Below are 19,490 nucleotides of genomic sequence, written 5' to 3' on the forward strand. Positions count from 1 at the left end.
ACAATGTACACATCTGTTTACTTGTTCATTATTGATATTCCTTGAAACTTAACCATGTGCTAGCAAAGGTAAAAACATACAACATAGCAAACCTTTTTATGTTGTTCATATCACAATGACTTGCAAAATATCCCTGCTCAAGTCAGTCCTTGATACTTTTTCAATATTCGAAGTTAAGAAGACAATATCAAGTGCAGTGACAATACTGGCCAAAATGATATCCAAGACATAATATTTCAGTTGAGATGAGAAAATGTCTCTTAAGAGCCAATCAAATACCACAAAACTGAAGCAAATATGATCACCAAACATTTATCATCTGTCTTCTTCAGGAGGTTGAAATGGGTTAGGTTTTGTGGTTTCTTGAAAGAGTTCATGAAGTTGGCCAACTTGATCTTCTCGTAAATTATCAACTTTATCCTCTGTCAAGTGCACCCCAATTTTTGACATTTCTCCCTGTCCCATTTGCAGTACAAGTGTATTGGCATATACCTGAAAGTAAGTGAAAATTCTAACATAAATCGTATTTCACACTTCACTAAGATACATCAAGAAAGCACATTGTTAGAACTCTGAGAAATTCACTTGATCAGGAGAAACTATCCCCATTGGGAACATCCAAGAAATTGTGCTATTTTCACCATGTTTGTAGCATTCATTCCCTATAGAATGGAGTTGGGTGTGGAATGGTGTCCTTCTATAGTTCATTTTCTAAACTGTATGTAAAGCCTATGGATCAAACTAGCTACATATGGTGAAAAAGGCTAATAAAAGTTCAGCCAATCAAATTATCATTTCTAAACTTTGTAAAATAGCTTGTTTAGCTGGGCCATCTTGAGTGAAAAGATTTCTCTTGGTTAAGGGGGCGCTGCACCCAACACAGTGTATTTTTCTCAAAAGCTTTTTTGATTTTAAGTAATTTGTTAACCCAAGATTAAAATACTGGTTGGGTTCACCTTGTAGCTTGTCAAGCAGTGAAAAGTTGCATGATATTTAATTTATGCAAATGTATGCAAATCACCCCAATACCCTGGCTTCTTTTTACTCCCAATGTCAAAATTTCCAAAGAATTTAACTGCACTCTGGCTGGGTCAAATTTTCTGAAATTTTCACATTATGTTCTTTAAATGCTTAAAACGACTATTTTGTTTGGCAATAAAGCTCTTACATTTTGAATAAGAGGCATTTTAATTTTGCTTATCATGATTTTAATCAATTTTTTAGAGTGTCAGTCTTTAAACCCCTACCATTTTAGAGTGAGGATAGATAAAGCCAAATATAATAGTCGTTTTTTTCTACATATACTCTTCTTTCAAATGAAATATTACATTTCAGAAAATAATGTCAAGTTTTTGACTTAAATTAATTTTTATCATTAATACCAAAATTGAGGTTTTTTACCCCAAATATACACCCACTTCATCCTTTGAGTAATCTTCTGCTACCATATTAAACTTTAGAGTCTCTGCCTTTGGAAAATATATGGTATTAGGGGATTTCCAAATATTATTTTCATATCGCTACATGTTTTCATGAATTGCAAAATATCGCTATGGCGTGTACCAGGCCAGTGCGGCACTGGTGCTAAAACATTCTTTTGACATACACAGGGTTCAGAGCTTGTGTAAAATAATGTAACAACATTTTGGATACACTGTTTCAATTCATTTCAATTCTATTGGTTGCGTCATTGTCGAGTTGGCGCTGAACAAAGATTGACTTTGGAGGGGGTGTGTCAGGGGTAGTGAGAGGGTATGTTTGATTTCATGGCAACATAATTATCGATTGTAGGTATTCTGTCATCTGATACTGAATTAGGCTTATTCTGATACAGAATCAGGCTTGGTTATTCTTTGTTATATATCAACACTTCCACAAAAATTGCACACAAGCCAACAATAATTGAAGTGTGATAAAATAAAGCATTGGCATATCTTTATCCTAGAAAGATTGATCAAGGAATCAGCCAATTCTGGGCAGTACTTTAAGCTGAGTACCAGCTTTTTTGCATAAAATTTTGATGTGGTGATGAAAATCTAGTACACTGTTGATATTTACAACCAGAAGTTTCACATTCACAGTTGATTGTTCAAGCAGAATAGACATTGACCCTGCCCATGAGCACCTGTGCGCGAAGACACCGGGCACACCATTCAATGGACTACGGGGTCGGTCCCTCCTCATCGGAGTCGCGTAGGTCATTGAGCGCATTACGTACAGCACTAGTACTAGTTGTTTCCAAAAATACTTACCTCCCATTCTTTCATGAATTTCTGGACCTCCTCTTTTGATGCATTTTTGTGCCTTCGGAATTCATCTTTCACATACTGATCACCAATACCCCGCAAGTCTAGCGGAAGACCACGATGTAAGGACAATACGCGCTTGTATAACGCCCGTACTGCCGAAGCGTGCGATGCCATGCTTTCTCTAAAATGTGAATGGTGAGTATCATTGAAAGGTAAGTCATCCAAAGACTGAGAGAACCCCGCACTCTTTCACTGCACAGCGATCCCTCCTAACAGTCGCGCAAGTCGTGTTACGAAAGTCGTGAAGTCGTAAGTTTGCATACAAAAGGTCACAACCCCGAGGTCGCACCGGAGTGACCTCTGTTGGGGTCCCGACCTTGGCGTCACGAGTGACTAAAAAGACATTTTCATATGTTTCGTGTCATTATTTCTTCCACTGTCGACCTAAATCGATTAAATATATAATCGACGTAGGTGTACAGTGGGAAAAAAGGACACAAACCTTAAAATATAGTCCGGAAATGCACACATGTAGTCTGACGATATTGTATGACTTCATTAACACTGAGCACAACAAGAATATTCGAGAGCTGTAGGTACGTCCAGAGGATGCAACAGAGCCAGCAATTCATTCAGACGATGTAATAGTTCACACCTACTATGACCGGTATTTTGTTACTAAATATGAATTATATTTTTTTTGTATCATGAAAGACACGATTTCTAAAAGGTGGAACAGGCGAGTCAGGGCTAGCTTGGCAAATTTTTGACGAATCGGGATCTGTGATTGTCAGTAGTCTCAGAATGCATTAGAAGTAACATCCTGCCCAGGGAGACAGAGAGAGCGGTTCAAAAACACAGTATAACCCAACAGTGGTTGTCAGAAATTGTGATACTGTTAATGCAGGTAACGCTCGTGACATTTTTGCAATAGTAATGAACCAGGATAACAGAACCGAAGTCGTGTTAATCGTGATCTAGTGTGATCCCTCACAGTCAAAGGTTGACATCGTTACATCGTAAAACATGGGTGTACAATCTGGCATGTGAAAGAGTTATTACGTGGTTATTGGTGATTTGCTAGTCAGTTAAACATTGTTTCAGTAAAATATCTGTTTATAATAAGTCACCAGTGTAGATGTTGCACGTTCATCCATAGTGGTAGTTCACCTATCGTAGCATCAATGCCATGCGGCCCATTCCATGGGGTGGGGTGGGGTGGGGAGTGGCCCATCAGGGGAATTTGACATTTTTTCCAAGCCATATCAAATCCCCCACCCACAGGCTACCAAAATGTCAAATACCCAAACTACATGTAGATAACTTGATATCAGTCAAAATTATAACTACCGCATTTTTTGCAAAATTGTCAAATCTCCCTGCCCTATGCAGGGCCTATCCTAGCTGCAACCTTGTAGCTCTACAGTGAGGCAGATGGTGACTTTTGGTTTTTGCGATCTTGCTCACCAGTAGAGCTACAAGTACAGTGTGGCACATCCATTTGTACAATACAATGTACAAATCGTGGCATGTTCATCATAAGGCGGACACACGGGTAATGTTTTGTTTTGTCAATGATCTTTGTTGACAATGATTACTGTGTCCCAGGCGATTTCTCACAGTGTAGACGATTCTAAAGTGTTCATTTTTGGTAGATAAGTGCAATGATACACAGTAGAACAAATATATTTAATAATATTGATGAAAATAATAATTATAAAAATCTGTATTACCCTTAATCATATTAATATTACAATTCAGTAATGAATGTACATCTTAGGGGTGCTGTGATAAAGGGTAAACGGAAACGGGAAAAGCAAATGCTAGTCTAGTCCGTTCCCAAAGCCACTTGATGTTAAAGCAAGAAAAAGAAGAAGAAACAAGAAAAACTGAAGTATATCGAGGGTAGTATACATTACGAATATGTAGAAATACGTAAAAAAAACAACACAAAAAACATATAGAAAATATATATATATTTAAATATGATATACATATATGTAAAGTTGAATATAACTCTTCATCACTTAAAACACTAATCGTGTAAGAGTAGACTTGAAAGTGCTAAGTAACTAAGTGAATAAGAACAACTACATAAATAAATAAATATATAACTAAATAAATACATTACGAGTAAGTAGAAAATACGTAAAAAAAATGTATAGAGCAATATGTATTCATATATGATATACATATTTGTAAAGTTGAATATAACTCTTCATCACTTAAAACACTAACCGTGTATTTGGTACCTTGACTGCACTACACTGATGTCATGCTTATTTTCCAGTCTACAGGGCCTTTGACATTGTAGCTCTACTGGTGAGAGGTCACAAAAACTAAAAAGCAACAACTGCTTCACTGTAGAGTGATACAATTTATGATCTATTTTCCTTGTAGCCCCACCCTTCCAGTGGAAATCTTTGATAGGTGCGAACCGTCAGGTATGGCATGCATCAGGTCAATGCATGATTGGAGGAGGCGGTCACCTTCACTCAATACATGTATCGATATTCTGATTTACAAATTGAATCCTGATTTTTTAGCACATGTGGTTATACCAATGTGAGATTATCATATAAGCTGAAGTCGTTGGCGTCTGTATGTATGTGTGTATGTATGTATGTATGTAAGTATGTAAGTACGTATAGTATGTCCGTCAACTTAAAAAATTCACCAACTGCAGCTCTTTTTAGCGCAGTATTTGGTCTGTGGATGCATCCTGGGGTGTAGATGGGATTTTGTTCAAATGAAGTTTGCAGTGCCCAAATTATGCAAATGAGCTTAAAAAAATGTGAACATGGTCAAAAATCAATCACTGAAGAACGGCTTGTTTGATTGATTGCTTTAAAAATTAGTATGCAAGAACCTTAGGTGAACCTTATACAGTTTTATGTATATCGTGAAGATATCTTGAATTTTGTATTTTTGCTGAATTTTTCTATTATTTTCCTAATTTTAAGTAAAAATTCTGCTTGTCTGATACCGCCAGCCCATTGGGTTGGATGTTTGCAAGAGTGTTACCCTTCTAATTCGTTGAAATTACGACAAAATTGGAAAAATTACTGTTTTGGCGTAATTTTTGTCATTTTTGGTCCAAAAATCATAAAAAAATATTTTCTTTTTATAGCCCCTTGATGGACAGTTTTTATATTTGGTGTACAGATGTCCAGGGATGACAATAGTTAGATATGTGGAAGTCGTCCTGAAATATACAAATTTGTATTTTTAAGACCATTTTGTCATTTTTGGTCTAGAAAACTTGTTCTCAAAATTACTTGTCTGATAGTTTTTTAATTTGGTACAAAAGTCCTGAGGGATAATATTAAATAAAATTTCTGCTGAAAGTGTTGGGAAGCCCCAAATTTTTATATTTTAGGTAATTTTCTCAGTTTGTGACCTTAAATGATCTACACTAACCCAGGATATGTTATTAGACAGTTTCAAAGGCTGTGAACATAATTTTGTCATATATGGTATTGATTTGTAGTTAAATTTTATCCAGAAAACAAAGCTGAAGTACATTTTTTAATTGTGGATTAATTTTTGCAACATTTCCATGTAAGACACACAAGAACTGATGAGAAATTTGGATCCAAGATAATTCCAGATGTCGTAATCACCCCCAACAGTGGAAGGCATTTCACTATCTGTAACTAATTAAAGTGCTGTTTACTTTCGAATGATAGCACTCATAGCATTAATTAAAAAATCCTCAAGGTTGTAAATATATTTCCTGCCATCTGGCCTTATGTAAATATGATCAACAAAGGGATGGAACATTTGATATTCAGGAGGGGGTAGGGTCTAGAAGATTGATGAGGTAGCATTACTTATCAGATCCCTTGTACATTTTTTTCCCACTCTTTATTTTTTCCCCACTCTTCCAACCTTTTTTTTTTGTTAAGCCTTTTCTGGCTAATTTTTTTGTTGACATTTGCTTAAATGTATGTAGGATCTGCTTGTCCTTTTGCTATAGAAGTTGATATGCATATTGCTGAAGATGACTTCCAGTACCTAAGTTGCAGACCTTATTTGCTTTTGTCATTCTTGTTTTTCTGGCTTAAATATTTCTTGAATGGACCAATTCAAACTGAATGTGAGCACACTGTCCTTGATGGTATTTTTCCTTTGTAGGTCGGGATATCAACGTTCTCCGCACATAATGGATAGAAAAGCAGAGTTAGAGCGGAAGAAGGCACGGCTACAGCAAATTCGAGAAGAGAAGAAACGTAAAGAGGAAGAAAGAAAACGGAGAGAGGTTAGTTTTCACCACAAAATTTCATTGTTCTGTTTGTATTGTTTAACCCTTTCACCACCATGGTTTGGCCTAAACGCAGTGTTATTAATGGTAGTTGTGGACCTGTTTACAGGGAATCGGGGGTGAACAGGTTAAAGGAGTCAACTTGGTGATTATTGACTTAGCGGAATGACAGTTGTAATGTGAGAATGGAAAATAGGCTATGATCAATTATAATGTGTAACTGGTTCAACCTAAAAGCAAGCACAGGGTACCCCATTGACAAGACACATACTCTTGTTTTTAATGAGACTACATGTACTGATTACATGGTACATGTACTTGGTTGTAGAATTGTCAATTTTGCCAAAAGATAAGAGTTTAGTTTTTTGCTCACGTGTTTACACACGTGGGCATATGTCGCAGCGATGTCTGTCTGTCTGTCTGTCTGTCTGTCTGTCTGTCTGTCTGTCTGTCTGTCTGTCTGTCTGTCTGTCTGTCTGTCTGTCTGTTGGTCCATTATCTCAAAAACGGCTTATCAGATCAGAATCAAATCTGGTACATATATTCAGTTAGCAAATGGCAAGAACTGATTAGTTTTTGGTGGGTGTGGCTTGCATAGTTTTTGCTCATTTGCATAATTAATGATTTTAGAAAAAAATGGATATATATTAAAAACGACTACACACAATTTGATGAGATTTGCTACAAATGTTGATCACACCAAGATATATCAGCAGTGGGAACCATTAAGGGTGACATGAAAGATAAATGCTAATTTGCATATTTAATGAACTTTCCTAACTAGGGATATATGTCTTATTTGACTCGATCAAAATTAACCAAACTTGGTATGTATATTAAAGATACTATGATTTAACATTATTGAAAGTCATTAAGCATTTTAATTTCAGCCAATTCCTAATTTGCATATTTCATGAACTTTGTTAATTAGGAATATATATTTGAAATGACTGGACCAAAGTTGATGAAACTTGCTACATGTATTGAAGCCACTATGATACAACATTTTTGAAAGTCATTAAACATTTTTACTTCAGCCAATTCCGAATTTGCATATTTAATGAACTTTCCCAATTAGGGATATATATCTGAATTAACTTGAATGTAGTTGTTGAAACTTACTATATACATCAAAGATACTGTGATATAACATTATTGAAAGTCAAAAGACATTTTTACTTCAGCCAAAACCTAATTTTAATATTAAATGAATTTTCATAATTAGATATATTTATCTGAATGGACTTGATCAAAATTGATGAAACTTACTATGTATATTAAAGACTCTATAATACAATATTGTTGAAAGTCATCAAGCATTTTCTCTTCAGCCAATTCCCAATTTGCATATTTCATGAACTTTCCTAATTAGAGATATATGTCTGAATTGACTTGACCAAAGTTGACAAAATTTGCTACACATATTGCAGATACCATGATACAACATTACTGACAATCACTAAGCATTTTTACTAAAGCCACTTCCTAATTTACATATTTAATTAACTTTGCGTATTAGGGATATATACAGGGATTTACTTGATCAAAGTTGGCAAAACATGCTATGTACATTGATGATTATACCAGGTACTAGGTCAAAACCGTTGAATATCGAAAGTCATTTCACATTTTCATGTCAGCTAATTTATAATTTGCATATCTAATGAGCTTTCACAGCTCGGCATATATGGCTTGAAGGACTTGGCCAACGGTAATTACACTTGCTATATAAAGTGGTGATACAATAAGAGCAGTCAAATAACTTTAATATTTTTATTTCAGCTAATGACATATTTGTTTACTTCATGACCTTTTAGAATTAATCGGCGGTGATTATTGTTCATTTTTTGATCATAATAATTTCAATGAAGTTGCAAACATGTGGCAATGGTTCAAATTTACACATAACTTCAATATATAATGAAACACGTGAGCATTTACAGTTCATATCTGGTTTTTGGTTTTTTTTACCTGAGATTTAAATTGTCAGTGTTTTTTTTCCATATTCTATAAAATAATCCTTAGAAACAGCGAACAAAAATTATATTGAATTGATGAAGTGATGGATGTAGTTATGTGAACTGCAAAGGGGGTATGCTTTAAACAAACATGTTCAAAAGAACAAGATGACCATTCTCTTCTGACTTTTAGCTCACATTTGGTATATGTACGGTATGTATATGCCAAAGAGAGCTTATGTTGTAAGTCAGTGGCGTCTGTATTCTTGACTGCAGAGTGACAACAGTGGGTGAAACCCATGAGAGTGAGGTGAATGAGAGATCAGACAATACAGAAGAGCAAATGATACAGACATTATGTGAAAAAAGCAAAACTGAAAGTTCTGTCATTTCTGTATGTTGAGACTTTGAATATAGGTTTGGTGGTTGAAAAATCTGAACTTCAATTGTTTGTTTTCACCACGCTGTGACACAAGAACCTGCAAGTAACAAGATGGCCAGCGGGCGAGAATATATGGCATGTATGTCCGTCCACACAGTGTTGAATCTAGAGCGCGGCATTGTGGGATTAGCGCGTTTCATCACAGAATGTCTCATTGGAAATAACCTAGTGTGTCAAAAATGGCGCACTGACACGCAGTGGTGAATCAAGCGACGAGAAAGTCCATGGAAATCAAGTAGGCTGTCCATACACATGTACATCATCATTTGGAGCAACACCCAAAGAAACACTTGCAACTTATAGTCAATACGGCTTGTCAATCACGATATTGTAATTTTGTATCGGAATATCACAAAACAATGTTATTATCATCGCAATCCAGCTGTTATGAGTGTGCATGTCATGTACTCAGCTGGGCCAACTGAGTTTCCACAAAAATCAAATCACTGTCACGGACAAGCTAAAGTGACATCTTTCATAAATCTGTCCAGTTATTATCCAGAGAAAATCTAGGCTATCAATGATACGAAGAAAATTTGTTTGGAATAAAACTTTTCTTTTTAAACTATGGTTCATGATTGATGCAGTACGGTACATCCGTTTATAGCTCCATGGTCCATCGATAAACTCAGTCCATTATGCATGGCAGTGCATGCAGTACACAATCCTGTAGCTCTGCATGGCACGGCTGTGTGTTACTGGCATTATACGGCCTCCTACCACAGTCCTTCAGACTGATATAGAAAAAAACGCTGGTGGCTCCTCAGAAATACGGCGGCAGTTTCTCCGCCGAAAACAGCCGATTTTGAATCCAAAACTTGCATTGATCTTTGTTTTCGAGCACACCCACCTCGCCTAGGTACACGATGTGCCCAGCCGCGCTTGTAAACTTACGCAAAGCCTACTTTTCTCTCTCTATGCGAGCGAAGCCTTCGTAACCGCCGCCATTATAATCTCATTCAACCCATGAGCATTCGGGCGAAAACCAGCCTTGCAAACAAAAGAGCATCGCGCAATATTGATCTTCTAAAGTCGACGTTCTGAGAGGAGTGGAACAAGAGAAAATTGTGAAATATATAAAACTCCTGAAGAGAAAAAAAGAAAATTATTTCGTCAACAGAAAATGATCATCTTAGATTGGACAGCTGAGTGGTGGTTAGAAATAATATTAAAGGGGAAATTTACCCAGACTTTCTTAGTTAATCAGATCGTTATTTAGTGAAAAATAAACAAAACAGCGTTGGTTTCATTCACTTTCACTTGCGCATATTAGCGCAGTGGCGTTGGTTTCATTCACTTTCACTTGCGCGTATTAGCGCAGTGGCCACAAGCTGAACGCACGGAAACCGGAAGTGACGTATTAAACTTGCTGGTCGTCGTGTAAACAGCGGGTTCAAAGCGAGGTCACTTACAGCCAAGCTCTTCTAGGCCAAGAAGAGGACACGTACACGGTACGCAAACCTCAGCGCTCGACTGAAAATCATAATGGCGAAGATAATCAGCAATAACTTCGAACCTGAACGAGCAATCGATGATCCAAGACTGACATCGTCAGAAAGTTACAGCGACTCGAGTTCGGAAAGTGACTATTCTAGCTCCGATGACGAAGTTCAAATTCCTCTCGGCGATCAATCATGCCTTGTCAACCCATGGATGCATGTGTTGCATTTGCAATCGCTGTGAAATCATGCCGACGCCGAAGTAATGCCAATGCTGTAAAGAGATCGACATTAATTCTAAAAGTGTGAGCATTTGTAGCCATGATTAGTCTAGAACCAGCGGTCCTGTCTACAGCGTTCCGTTTCTAGTGCCTGAGCGTACGTTCAGTCCCATATGTACAAGCAAAGCACTTGGGGCTGGATATATGCCCCGGACAGTTTTCTTTTAGGCTTGTTGTTCAGTAGTTGGACTTGCAACTTTCGCTAAAAGCAGCCCTTCTCAAAGTGGTATTCGCAGAAAACTTTATTTCTACTCGACTTAAACATCGACACCGAGTGCTTGGCCCCTTTATTCTGTAGCCATTCTATACACTGTAACCGCATGAACTGGAAAAGCTTACCGGTAAAGTTGCACACGTCGACTGCTTCAATGACCAAGTTTACGACGTCACTTCCGGTATTTTAGTACACCGCTGTTCGTTAGCCAGTGAGTGAAAGTGAATAAAATCGACTCGAAAGCCTTTCAATGATCATATCAGTTTAATATTCCAAATTAATTTTTGAGGTAAATTTCCCCTTTAATTACAGAGTGCAACATCGTCATTCAAACAATAAAAATGGTACCTTTATTACATGAGAAAAACTATGTACAAAATTGATAAAACATTAACAAAAGAAATTCAAAGAATTTTCAGTTCATGCGCGGAAGAAACTTTGGATATCGGGTTTGTCGATACCATTGCCCTCTTCATCAAAGTCAAACCTGTTGAAGTCTATATCGTCATCTTCCCCCTCGTCATTGTCATCTACCGATACCCTAACTTGTTTGTGTTTGTGTGAGTGTAAATTGTGGTTGTTTGATTGTGATGAAATGAGTGAATCGTACTTGCTCAACATGTTCAAAACCCGACTATCGTAATGTTCATGCTATGGTAGCAAAATGGCATCGAAACATTTGATTCATACTTGATCAAGATATTCAATAATCTTATTTTGACTGTAGCAAAATGACAGTGACGAAAAGACGGCATTGTACTAGATCAAGATGCTCAATTACGTAGAGAAATCTAAGTGAAATTTTATCGCCAGGAACGATAGAACCGTTCCCGATTGATACGTTCCAAATGCCAACAATAGTGTGCTTGTTTTGAGGTTTGATACTTCACTTTGACACTTGTTTGTGACTTTGATAAGCAGAGTAGGTGTTACGGATATCCTTGTCTCATTACATGACAATGGCTCTATTGTTCCAGTCAGAATTTGGGTGTACACCCCTGGGGGTGTTATAAATGAACTAATGGCCAATTACGAATTGATAAAATAATCCTGGGGGGTGTTATAAACGAGCAGGATTTTAGAATCGGAGGAATACGGTAACCAAATGTGAGGAAAGTGTCATTGATGCTGTTTTCCTTTTTCTTGTCAAAAGAACTTCTCTGAAACTGCCTGTGCATTACTTTGAAACTTGTCGTGCATTATTTGATGGTTTACCTTGTCTGATTGTTAGCTCACATTTGGTATATCTATGGAAACGAGCTTATATGATACATGTAGGTCACACTACATCCAAATTATCAGAAACACTGATCAACAGCTGAGCTTCATAAAGTAGTTGATCCAACAGGGATGATGTCATTACAATGAATATGGGGTATCTTATGAATCACAGTATGAAAGTCAAGATTGAAAGTACTGGTAATACAAATTGTTTCAGGCTCAAGAAGCTGCATCCAGACAGGCAGTAACAGCTTCAGCTAGTGCCAGCTCTGAAAGTGATTTGGAGAAGAAATGGAGAGAAACAGAAGACTTGTTGAAAGATATCGGCTTACCTGAGAAAGGTGGGTGTACTTAGTAGTATTTTTCATGAAGTGAAACTTTTAATGATCTATTATAAGCATATTTTATGTACAGAAAACATTCTTTTGTTCTTTTATACAGCAGTTGTCAATCCCTGGTTCTCACATTAGTACTCTTAGACATTGACAAGTTCCATGATGATAGTCCTTTGTTTCCCTTTGTTAGTTAATCAATTTTGTTTGAGATTTTAACTAATAAAACTCTTCCCCTCTAATAATCTTATACAGGGTAAGACCCTGACTTGGCAATTATAGTGAAATAATGGCTCCTGCATAACATAATAATATAGGCAACCATGCAAAGGTGTTTCATGGCAAAGAATTGAAAACACTCTTTCCATAACAGGAAGTACATCTCCTGGAGCTTCAAAATCATCAGTAAGTGAAGCAAGCAGTCAAGATTCAGCTGGAGAGACTCCATCATTTGCAAGGTATGTAACACAGACCATGCTAATCAACTCATCTAATTCAACATTTCTATTCAAAATGTGAAATGCGTCTGCATGGTGGTAGATTCACTGTTTATTTATCTACTAATTGTACTGATTTCTGTACAATTTTAGAAAAGGTAATATGATGTCGATGATCATGTGCTTGTGAAGTTGATGTTAAAGTAATAGATTGACATGTACATCTTAGGTGGTGCAAGTCTTACTACAGTTGATGTTAGACTGACAGTGATTAATATTATCAGTGTTGCCAGTTGCATTTTCCATCAATCGTAGTACAGTGGACCCTCGCTAAGTCGCGCCTCAATAAGTCGCAGTTTCGGCTAAGTCGCGATTTACGTTATGGCTCCCATTGTTTTTTTTTGCATAATTTACGAACTTCAACGTGTTGCGGTGGGTATAAGCATGTATGTCCATGAAAGTGGTCTAACAAATCCAAACGTCAATCATACAAATTGTCACTATCTAATTATACACCATAATATGGTGTCGCGGCCCCTCGCTAAGTTGCGGCCCTTGCTAAGTCGAGGTTTTAACTATGGACCCCATCACCCGCGATTTAGCGAGGGTCCACTGTATTTCTTCATTAATTAATTTCCATGAAAGTGAGCCGTGGTCAATAACATGCTGGTTGCTGATATAACATTACAATTGTGTTTTCAGTCCTAAACATAAGCCCAAGCTTGGATTTAGTAAATTATCCACAACTGTTATTCCACCCAAGGAATTAGTGCAATACTCCAAAGAAACCCAGACGCCAGTAGAAACAAGCAGTGATCAAGAGGGTAAGCCAGGGTTTATTTTTAATCTAGTGACATGACAATATTCTACAGTAAGTCAGAACTTAACGTTAAATTTATTTTGAGTTGGCTGTTTTCCTGCGTAGATGAAACAAGAAAGTCATCGCTTACTCTCAAACATACAGTCCTGTTTCATAACACTGTTATTTTGATAGTACAGTTTTAAAGTTATCAGAGCCTTGGGATGCATTAAAGAGGCACTCCCACTTGGTAACATTTTTGAAACACATTTTTTTAATGCTAACGGTCGATATTTGACGTGGCGACTGCACGCGGATCGCGAGATATCGATAAAAATATGTCATTTCCCGAGCGTATTTTTCACATCCCGAAGTTTTACAATCGTTTCTGATTTTGACCCGAAATCCCCCGAAGGTTTGTTGTTGTGCTGATTGACGATATTCTAGGGAGTCTAGCCTACAATAAGTTCCAACGACGCAATTAATTTACTTCCCACTGCAAAGACATTATATACATCATTATGCCTTTACCTCAGGTAAGTTTTATTAGCTACTATAGACTATAGTCTATAGAAGCTATTGGGATGGGTATCCGTCCGGCGTCCGTCGTCAGTCTGTATGTATGTATGTATGTATGTATGTATGTATGTATGTATGTATGTCCGTTTGTGAGGCGTCCGTCCACTCAAATATCTTGAGAACCGCAGTACTTACTGATTTGATATTTCTTGTGTAGATGAAAAATATGATTTTGAGAAACTATTTTTTTTGATTTTTTGATATTGTTGAAAATAGGCAAATTAATGCCAAAAAAGGTGTTTTTGGTAAAAAATCTTCTTCTTCATAACCGCTGGTCAGACAGCTTTGTTATTTGGTATACAGGTCCCTAAGGATAACCAAACTTAGATTTGTTCAAATTGTGATGAAATATGCAAATGTGTATTTTTAAGGAATTTTTTTGACATTTTTGGTTAAAGTTTGACTTACATTGTATGTAATTCTTGTACTGTATAAACCCTATCAATTCACCCAGAAAAAAATAATTACTATGTTTTTAAATAATTGAATTAATTAGGAAATCATCAAAGCCAAAATAATTTTAGTGTGGCATTATCAGAAAGTTCAACGTTTTTTGACAGTTCATAGTGAATTGAGGATTAAAACATGTAAAGGCAACTTTCCTGAATCCCAACTTTGATATATTCTGAACTACCATTTATGTTATCTAAAAGAAATTGTTCATAATAGTTTGTCATGATAGGGTGGTCAAATAAATAGAGATAGAGAAAGTTCTAATTTCCATTTATGGTTGACTTGTAAAGATAAATAAGATTACTTTTTGAGGAAAAAAATAGAGTGGTCAATTAAAAGAGTGGTCAAAGTGATAGGTTTTTATGGTAAAGCTAGGCTGTAAGATTCCTCATGTGCTATTTATAGCAATTATGCAATCTGTGTAAACAGTGCATTGAAAGTGTAACATGATTCCTTATGATGCTTTTGATGACCTTGAACTTCTTAAGTTTCAAACATTTGTCTCTTCAGTGTGCTTTCTCTGAGTACGTACAGTCTCAACTTATTCAACAGAACTTACTTACAATGTTAATTTGAAAGTTAAAATGTGCTTGGTTAATAGAATGAAAATACTGATATTAAAAGATAACCAGCTCAAGATTCTTTATAACCTGACAGATATGCTGTTTTTTTATGACGTAAATCTTGATTTAAGTAAGTCTTGTTTACTTTTAATTAGAATGTAATTAACTCTCGTTTATTTGCTATTATAGACTAATATACCGGTAGTCTGTTGAAATATGCAAATCTGTATTACGGAATTTTTTCCATTTTTGGTCAGGTCATCCTGAAATGAGCTATCAAAGATATCCACCTTCTTCATCAATACATGTGTCACAAAAGGTTATTCTCTACATAACACAGCAGAGCTTTGTCAACTGTTGAGTCGCTTGTTTTTTCAAAACCGCTGGTCAGACAGCTTTAATATTTGGTTTACAAGTCCCTAGGATGACCTTAGTGAGATAATTTCATAGAGTCAGGAAATGCTTAATTTTGTATCCATGTCTGTAGTAGCTTCAGGGACTTTGGCCCTATGTTTTTAACTTCTCCTTAGTGTTTGTCATTTTCATTATTCGAAATCAGTTGTATTATATTTTTAACCAATACCACATAAACATCAGTTTTTACGTGTCAAATATTAGCAGCCTCCGATGACTACATTTTGTCGTCTGCCACACAGTACGCCGGGCGCGTGGTATGCGCCTTTGCATACCACGCGGAGGCCACTATGTATCCACCGCACGTAACTGTGTTAGTCACCTATGCGAATTTTGGTGGAATCAGCAAAAACTGTTTTTCGTTTTTACTCCAAGTCAGTAAGACTCCGCTTTCTCCCACGGGGCATGACCGATCACCGACGCCAGTGGTACTGTGGCATTCAGCAGCGTCAGCGTAGACTTTTACTTTTTTGGAGACATGTTTTTATCGATATCTCGCAATCTGCACGCAGTCGCCACGTCAAATATCGACCGTTGGCATTAAAAAATGTGCTTTAAAAATGTTACCAAATGGGAGTGCCTCTTTAATGAAAACTTTCTCTAAATGCGAGCTGCATATACATCTTGGGTGTTAATATCATGCATGTAAAGTACTCATAGTTGAAATTGTCTGTGAATGTTGGTTTAGTCCAAACAGGGGTCTACAGCACATTCAGCTTTGAGAAGCAGGTCTACATATAGAATCAATTATGAAGAATATTTTACAAGTTGTTTTCATGATATCTATTATTCCTGTACATGTAGCTTTAGTAAATTTTAGAATCTTGTCATTGATGAATTCTTTTCATTTGTCAAGGTCATCGTAATCTTGTGGATTTTCCAGGTACCTACGTCATTCTTCTGCATGTTGTTGGTTAGCAAATCTATGACAATCGCATGCCCTTCAGTGCTTATGATATCTATTTATTTAAGTCATGTATTACATTCTCATGCATTCACTGGTAGCATTAAATATCAATTGTTTACTCACCAATAATTCATCTTTTCAGTTGGCTATTTCATAGCATGGATAACTTTACAATTTTAATTTTTGTCATTTGAAGTGTAGAAATTGATATGTTATCATCAAATGTGTTTATTCACTACATGTTTATCTTAACAATGATTCTTCTTCTAAATCAGGAGAAAGATTTTGATTTTAAACTATATTCTTAAAATAAATCAAATAGCACATAGCATGGAAGTGAATATTGCCAGAGAAAGGATTCAAGCGTTAAATGATAAAAGTAGAACATCATATCATGGCTTTGATCACATGAATGAGTTTAATCAATTTAATGAAAGGTAATTCAAAAACTTTAATAATTTGCTTTTTAAATCTTAATCTTTCAAAATTCTGCTCAAGCATGACATGGAAATATGTAAAGTCTTATTGGTATAATCTGACTACAGAAAATACTGAAATCCAGACTAAATATTTATTGGTGTATATCTTATCTATCAGTGAATCCAAGTGGCAGTAATCCTGAGAGTTCACAGATGTTGCCAAGCAACAAGAATCGTAAGATTTTGACCATTTTGTAGACTCTAAATCAGATTATTTCTGAAATTTTTGTGCCTATTTATTGATTTTGGAATTTAAGAGATGTTTAGAAAATTTGTATTATAGTCAGTCAAAAGCTTGATATCATTCAAGTAATACGCAAGTTAAGCACACACTTTAATTTTGTCATGTAAGCAGAACACATGGCATGTCATCCGATAAGTGTCAGGGAAGGTCCTAGATTCCAAAGTTACACATATAGCTAACTTGCATACCTTCCTGTCACTAATATTGCTGTCTTCTTGTACTAATCACACAAAAATTGATAATAAAAAATGACTGATGTGAGGATGAAGTAAGACTCTTTTGGGGTTTTTTGCTACCAGGTAATGCATTTGAATCTCAAGCTTCAGTGTGCAAATCTGCATTACTGCATTATTGCTAAGGATCCTTTTAAGGTGTAGTAGATCAGCCTAGCATACTTTCATGGATGGAAGATTGTAAAATAACTGCTTCAATTGAAATATTGTCATACATTAAAAGGAAAATGATTGTTTATGTTATCATTGAGTTACTTTAAATGGTGTGCTGGACACAAATTTGTACGTGTACGTACATGAAGTGTCGAACAGTCTGCTGTAATCAATATACAGTAAGTCATTATGGCAGTTAACACACGTTCACAGAGGAAGAAGTTTCTTGCATTATTCTAAATATAAGAAAATATGCTGGTTGACTTTGTCTGTTATGTTGTTTATCATGATATCCTATGTCAATATCATGCATGTGTTTTACTCTACAACACAGTTCATTTCTACTCTTGCCAAATACATGGTACTCATGAGCACCTTGTAACATGCCACTTCGATGTAGAAATGTGAGCTGCTCTGCTTCTTTGGGCAAAATCCCCAATTCCTTGAATTGCTTCATCGGGCAAAACCCCCCAATTACTTAAATTGCTTCATTGGCAAAATCCCCAATTCCTTGAATTGCTTCATTACCGACAATATAGAAGAGGTTTGTCTAGGATTATTTTCAGGTCTAACTTTGGTAGTATATCAAATTGAATTACTCAGAAAAATACCGATGTCCAGTATCAAGCACAGTTGATAAGATTTGACGGAGAGGAATATAATGCTATATACATCTTAATGTGTTCTTATTTCTGCTTCACAAAATCATTTTGTTGGCTTCAACTCTGCAAGCCTTACCCTGTATAAAGTAATCAAATAATAGCAGTGCCATTCACTGGGCTGTGTTTCAGACATATCTACATGAAGGAACCAAAACTTTTCTGTTTACTTTTAATGCCTAGTACTACCAAGCAGTTATATGTAAAGTGTAGTGATCAACTACAGTGTTTGTCAACTGAATAGAATTTTACCAGTAAATATGCTGATTTAGTATACATGATTGTTGTACAAAGCATATAAAACTTTTATAAGTAGGAGAGACAACATGTTAGTGCTGTATATCTATTGTTTCCCTGCTTTACGTAAATTCTGTGGTGAAAGTGTCTTTGATACATTGAAAACACATCTACAATATTAATTCAAATATTTCTTTACACAGCTCTTATATTTGCACATTTTCATCCTCAATTCTTTTGCTTGCATGATTTTCTGAGACCCGTCTTAAATCAATGGTAAATCATCACATACCAATTATTTTGTGATGTCTGTTTAAGGTTCACCCAAGGTGCTCAATAGTCACTGTAATCAAGCTATAGTCTCAAATTTCTTGCACCAATTCAATGCTAAATGTGCACAAAGTTTCGCAAAGGTTGTCAGAAGAGTACATTTAAGGATGGCCAAAATCACAGTATGAAATGTGACTATTTGTAACAAACTAATATAATCGAGGATTGGATATGATGTACCGGTACTGTAATGTCTGTACTCTGTAAAAGTTGTCAATCCTCAAATATTATAATAATTGTGGATAATCTAACTTCATTTACGTACTCAGAGATTTCCATAGCTTGCTAGCTGCTATTCTCTTTGCATAGCTTGCCTCCAGCCATCAACATTACAAATTTATTTGATTCGTAATGTTTATCTCAATTCAAATGTTGAAATCGTAAAGTTGATGTATAGATGTTTCATCTGTATTTTTAGATGAGGAAGATGATGACGTTGAACAGGTAACTATGGTAACAGCCACACCCGAACCTTTGAAAGAAGAGGTCACAGAAGAAGAAGTAAAAGAAGGTATGGATGATAAAATAGAGTCAGATTGAAATAGGATTGACAAAATAGATTCAGATTAAGTTACTGATGACAAAAAAAATTACGGTTGAGAC

The 19,490-nt window shown here is 36.0% G+C and overlaps 2 protein-coding genes across 6 annotated transcripts in view; one reads left to right on the forward strand and one right to left on the reverse strand.

Annotated features, from left to right (window-relative positions):
• Positions 1-127: 127 nt before the first annotated feature.
• On the reverse strand, positions 128-2,562 carry LOC139117756 (succinate dehydrogenase assembly factor 3, mitochondrial-like). The gene is made up of 2 exons (XM_070681020.1): positions 2,253-2,562; positions 128-492 (listed from the first exon to the last, which is right to left on the reverse strand). The coding sequence occupies exons 1-2, from the start codon at positions 2,421-2,423 to the stop codon at positions 316-318; spliced, it is 348 nt and encodes a 115-aa protein (XP_070537121.1). The 5' UTR covers positions 2,424-2,562; the 3' UTR covers positions 128-315.
• A 466-nt stretch (positions 2,563-3,028) lies between these two features.
• The window catches only part of LOC139117752 (cytoplasmic dynein 1 intermediate chain 2-like), a 36,244-nt gene continuing 19,782 nt past the window's right edge, over positions 3,029-19,490 (forward strand). For 2 of the 5 annotated variants that reach the window (XR_011548564.1, XM_070681012.1), the window contains exons 1-8: positions 3,039-3,156; positions 6,387-6,510; positions 12,286-12,409; positions 12,774-12,858; positions 13,540-13,661; positions 16,502-16,528; positions 17,150-17,206; positions 19,306-19,398. Coding sequence is in view for 3 of the 5 variants with exons in the window: in XM_070681012.1 (XP_070537113.1) it covers positions 6,415-6,510; positions 12,286-12,409; positions 12,774-12,858; positions 13,540-13,661; positions 16,502-16,528; positions 17,150-17,206; positions 19,306-19,398 (604 nt within the window). In the remaining 2 variants the exon portion in view is untranslated. Of the gene's footprint in view, positions 3,157-6,386; positions 6,511-12,285; positions 12,410-12,773; positions 12,859-13,539; positions 13,662-16,501; positions 16,529-17,149; positions 17,207-19,305; positions 19,399-19,490 lie in introns of all 5 variants that reach the window. The other 3 variants (XM_070681013.1, XM_070681014.1, XR_011548565.1) reach the window with 3 other exon arrangements.

This window comes from Ptychodera flava, chromosome 18 (genome assembly GCF_041260155.1).
Source record: "Ptychodera flava strain L36383 chromosome 18, AS_Pfla_20210202, whole genome shotgun sequence".
NCBI classification, from domain to species: Eukaryota; Metazoa; Hemichordata; class Enteropneusta; family Ptychoderidae; genus Ptychodera; species Ptychodera flava.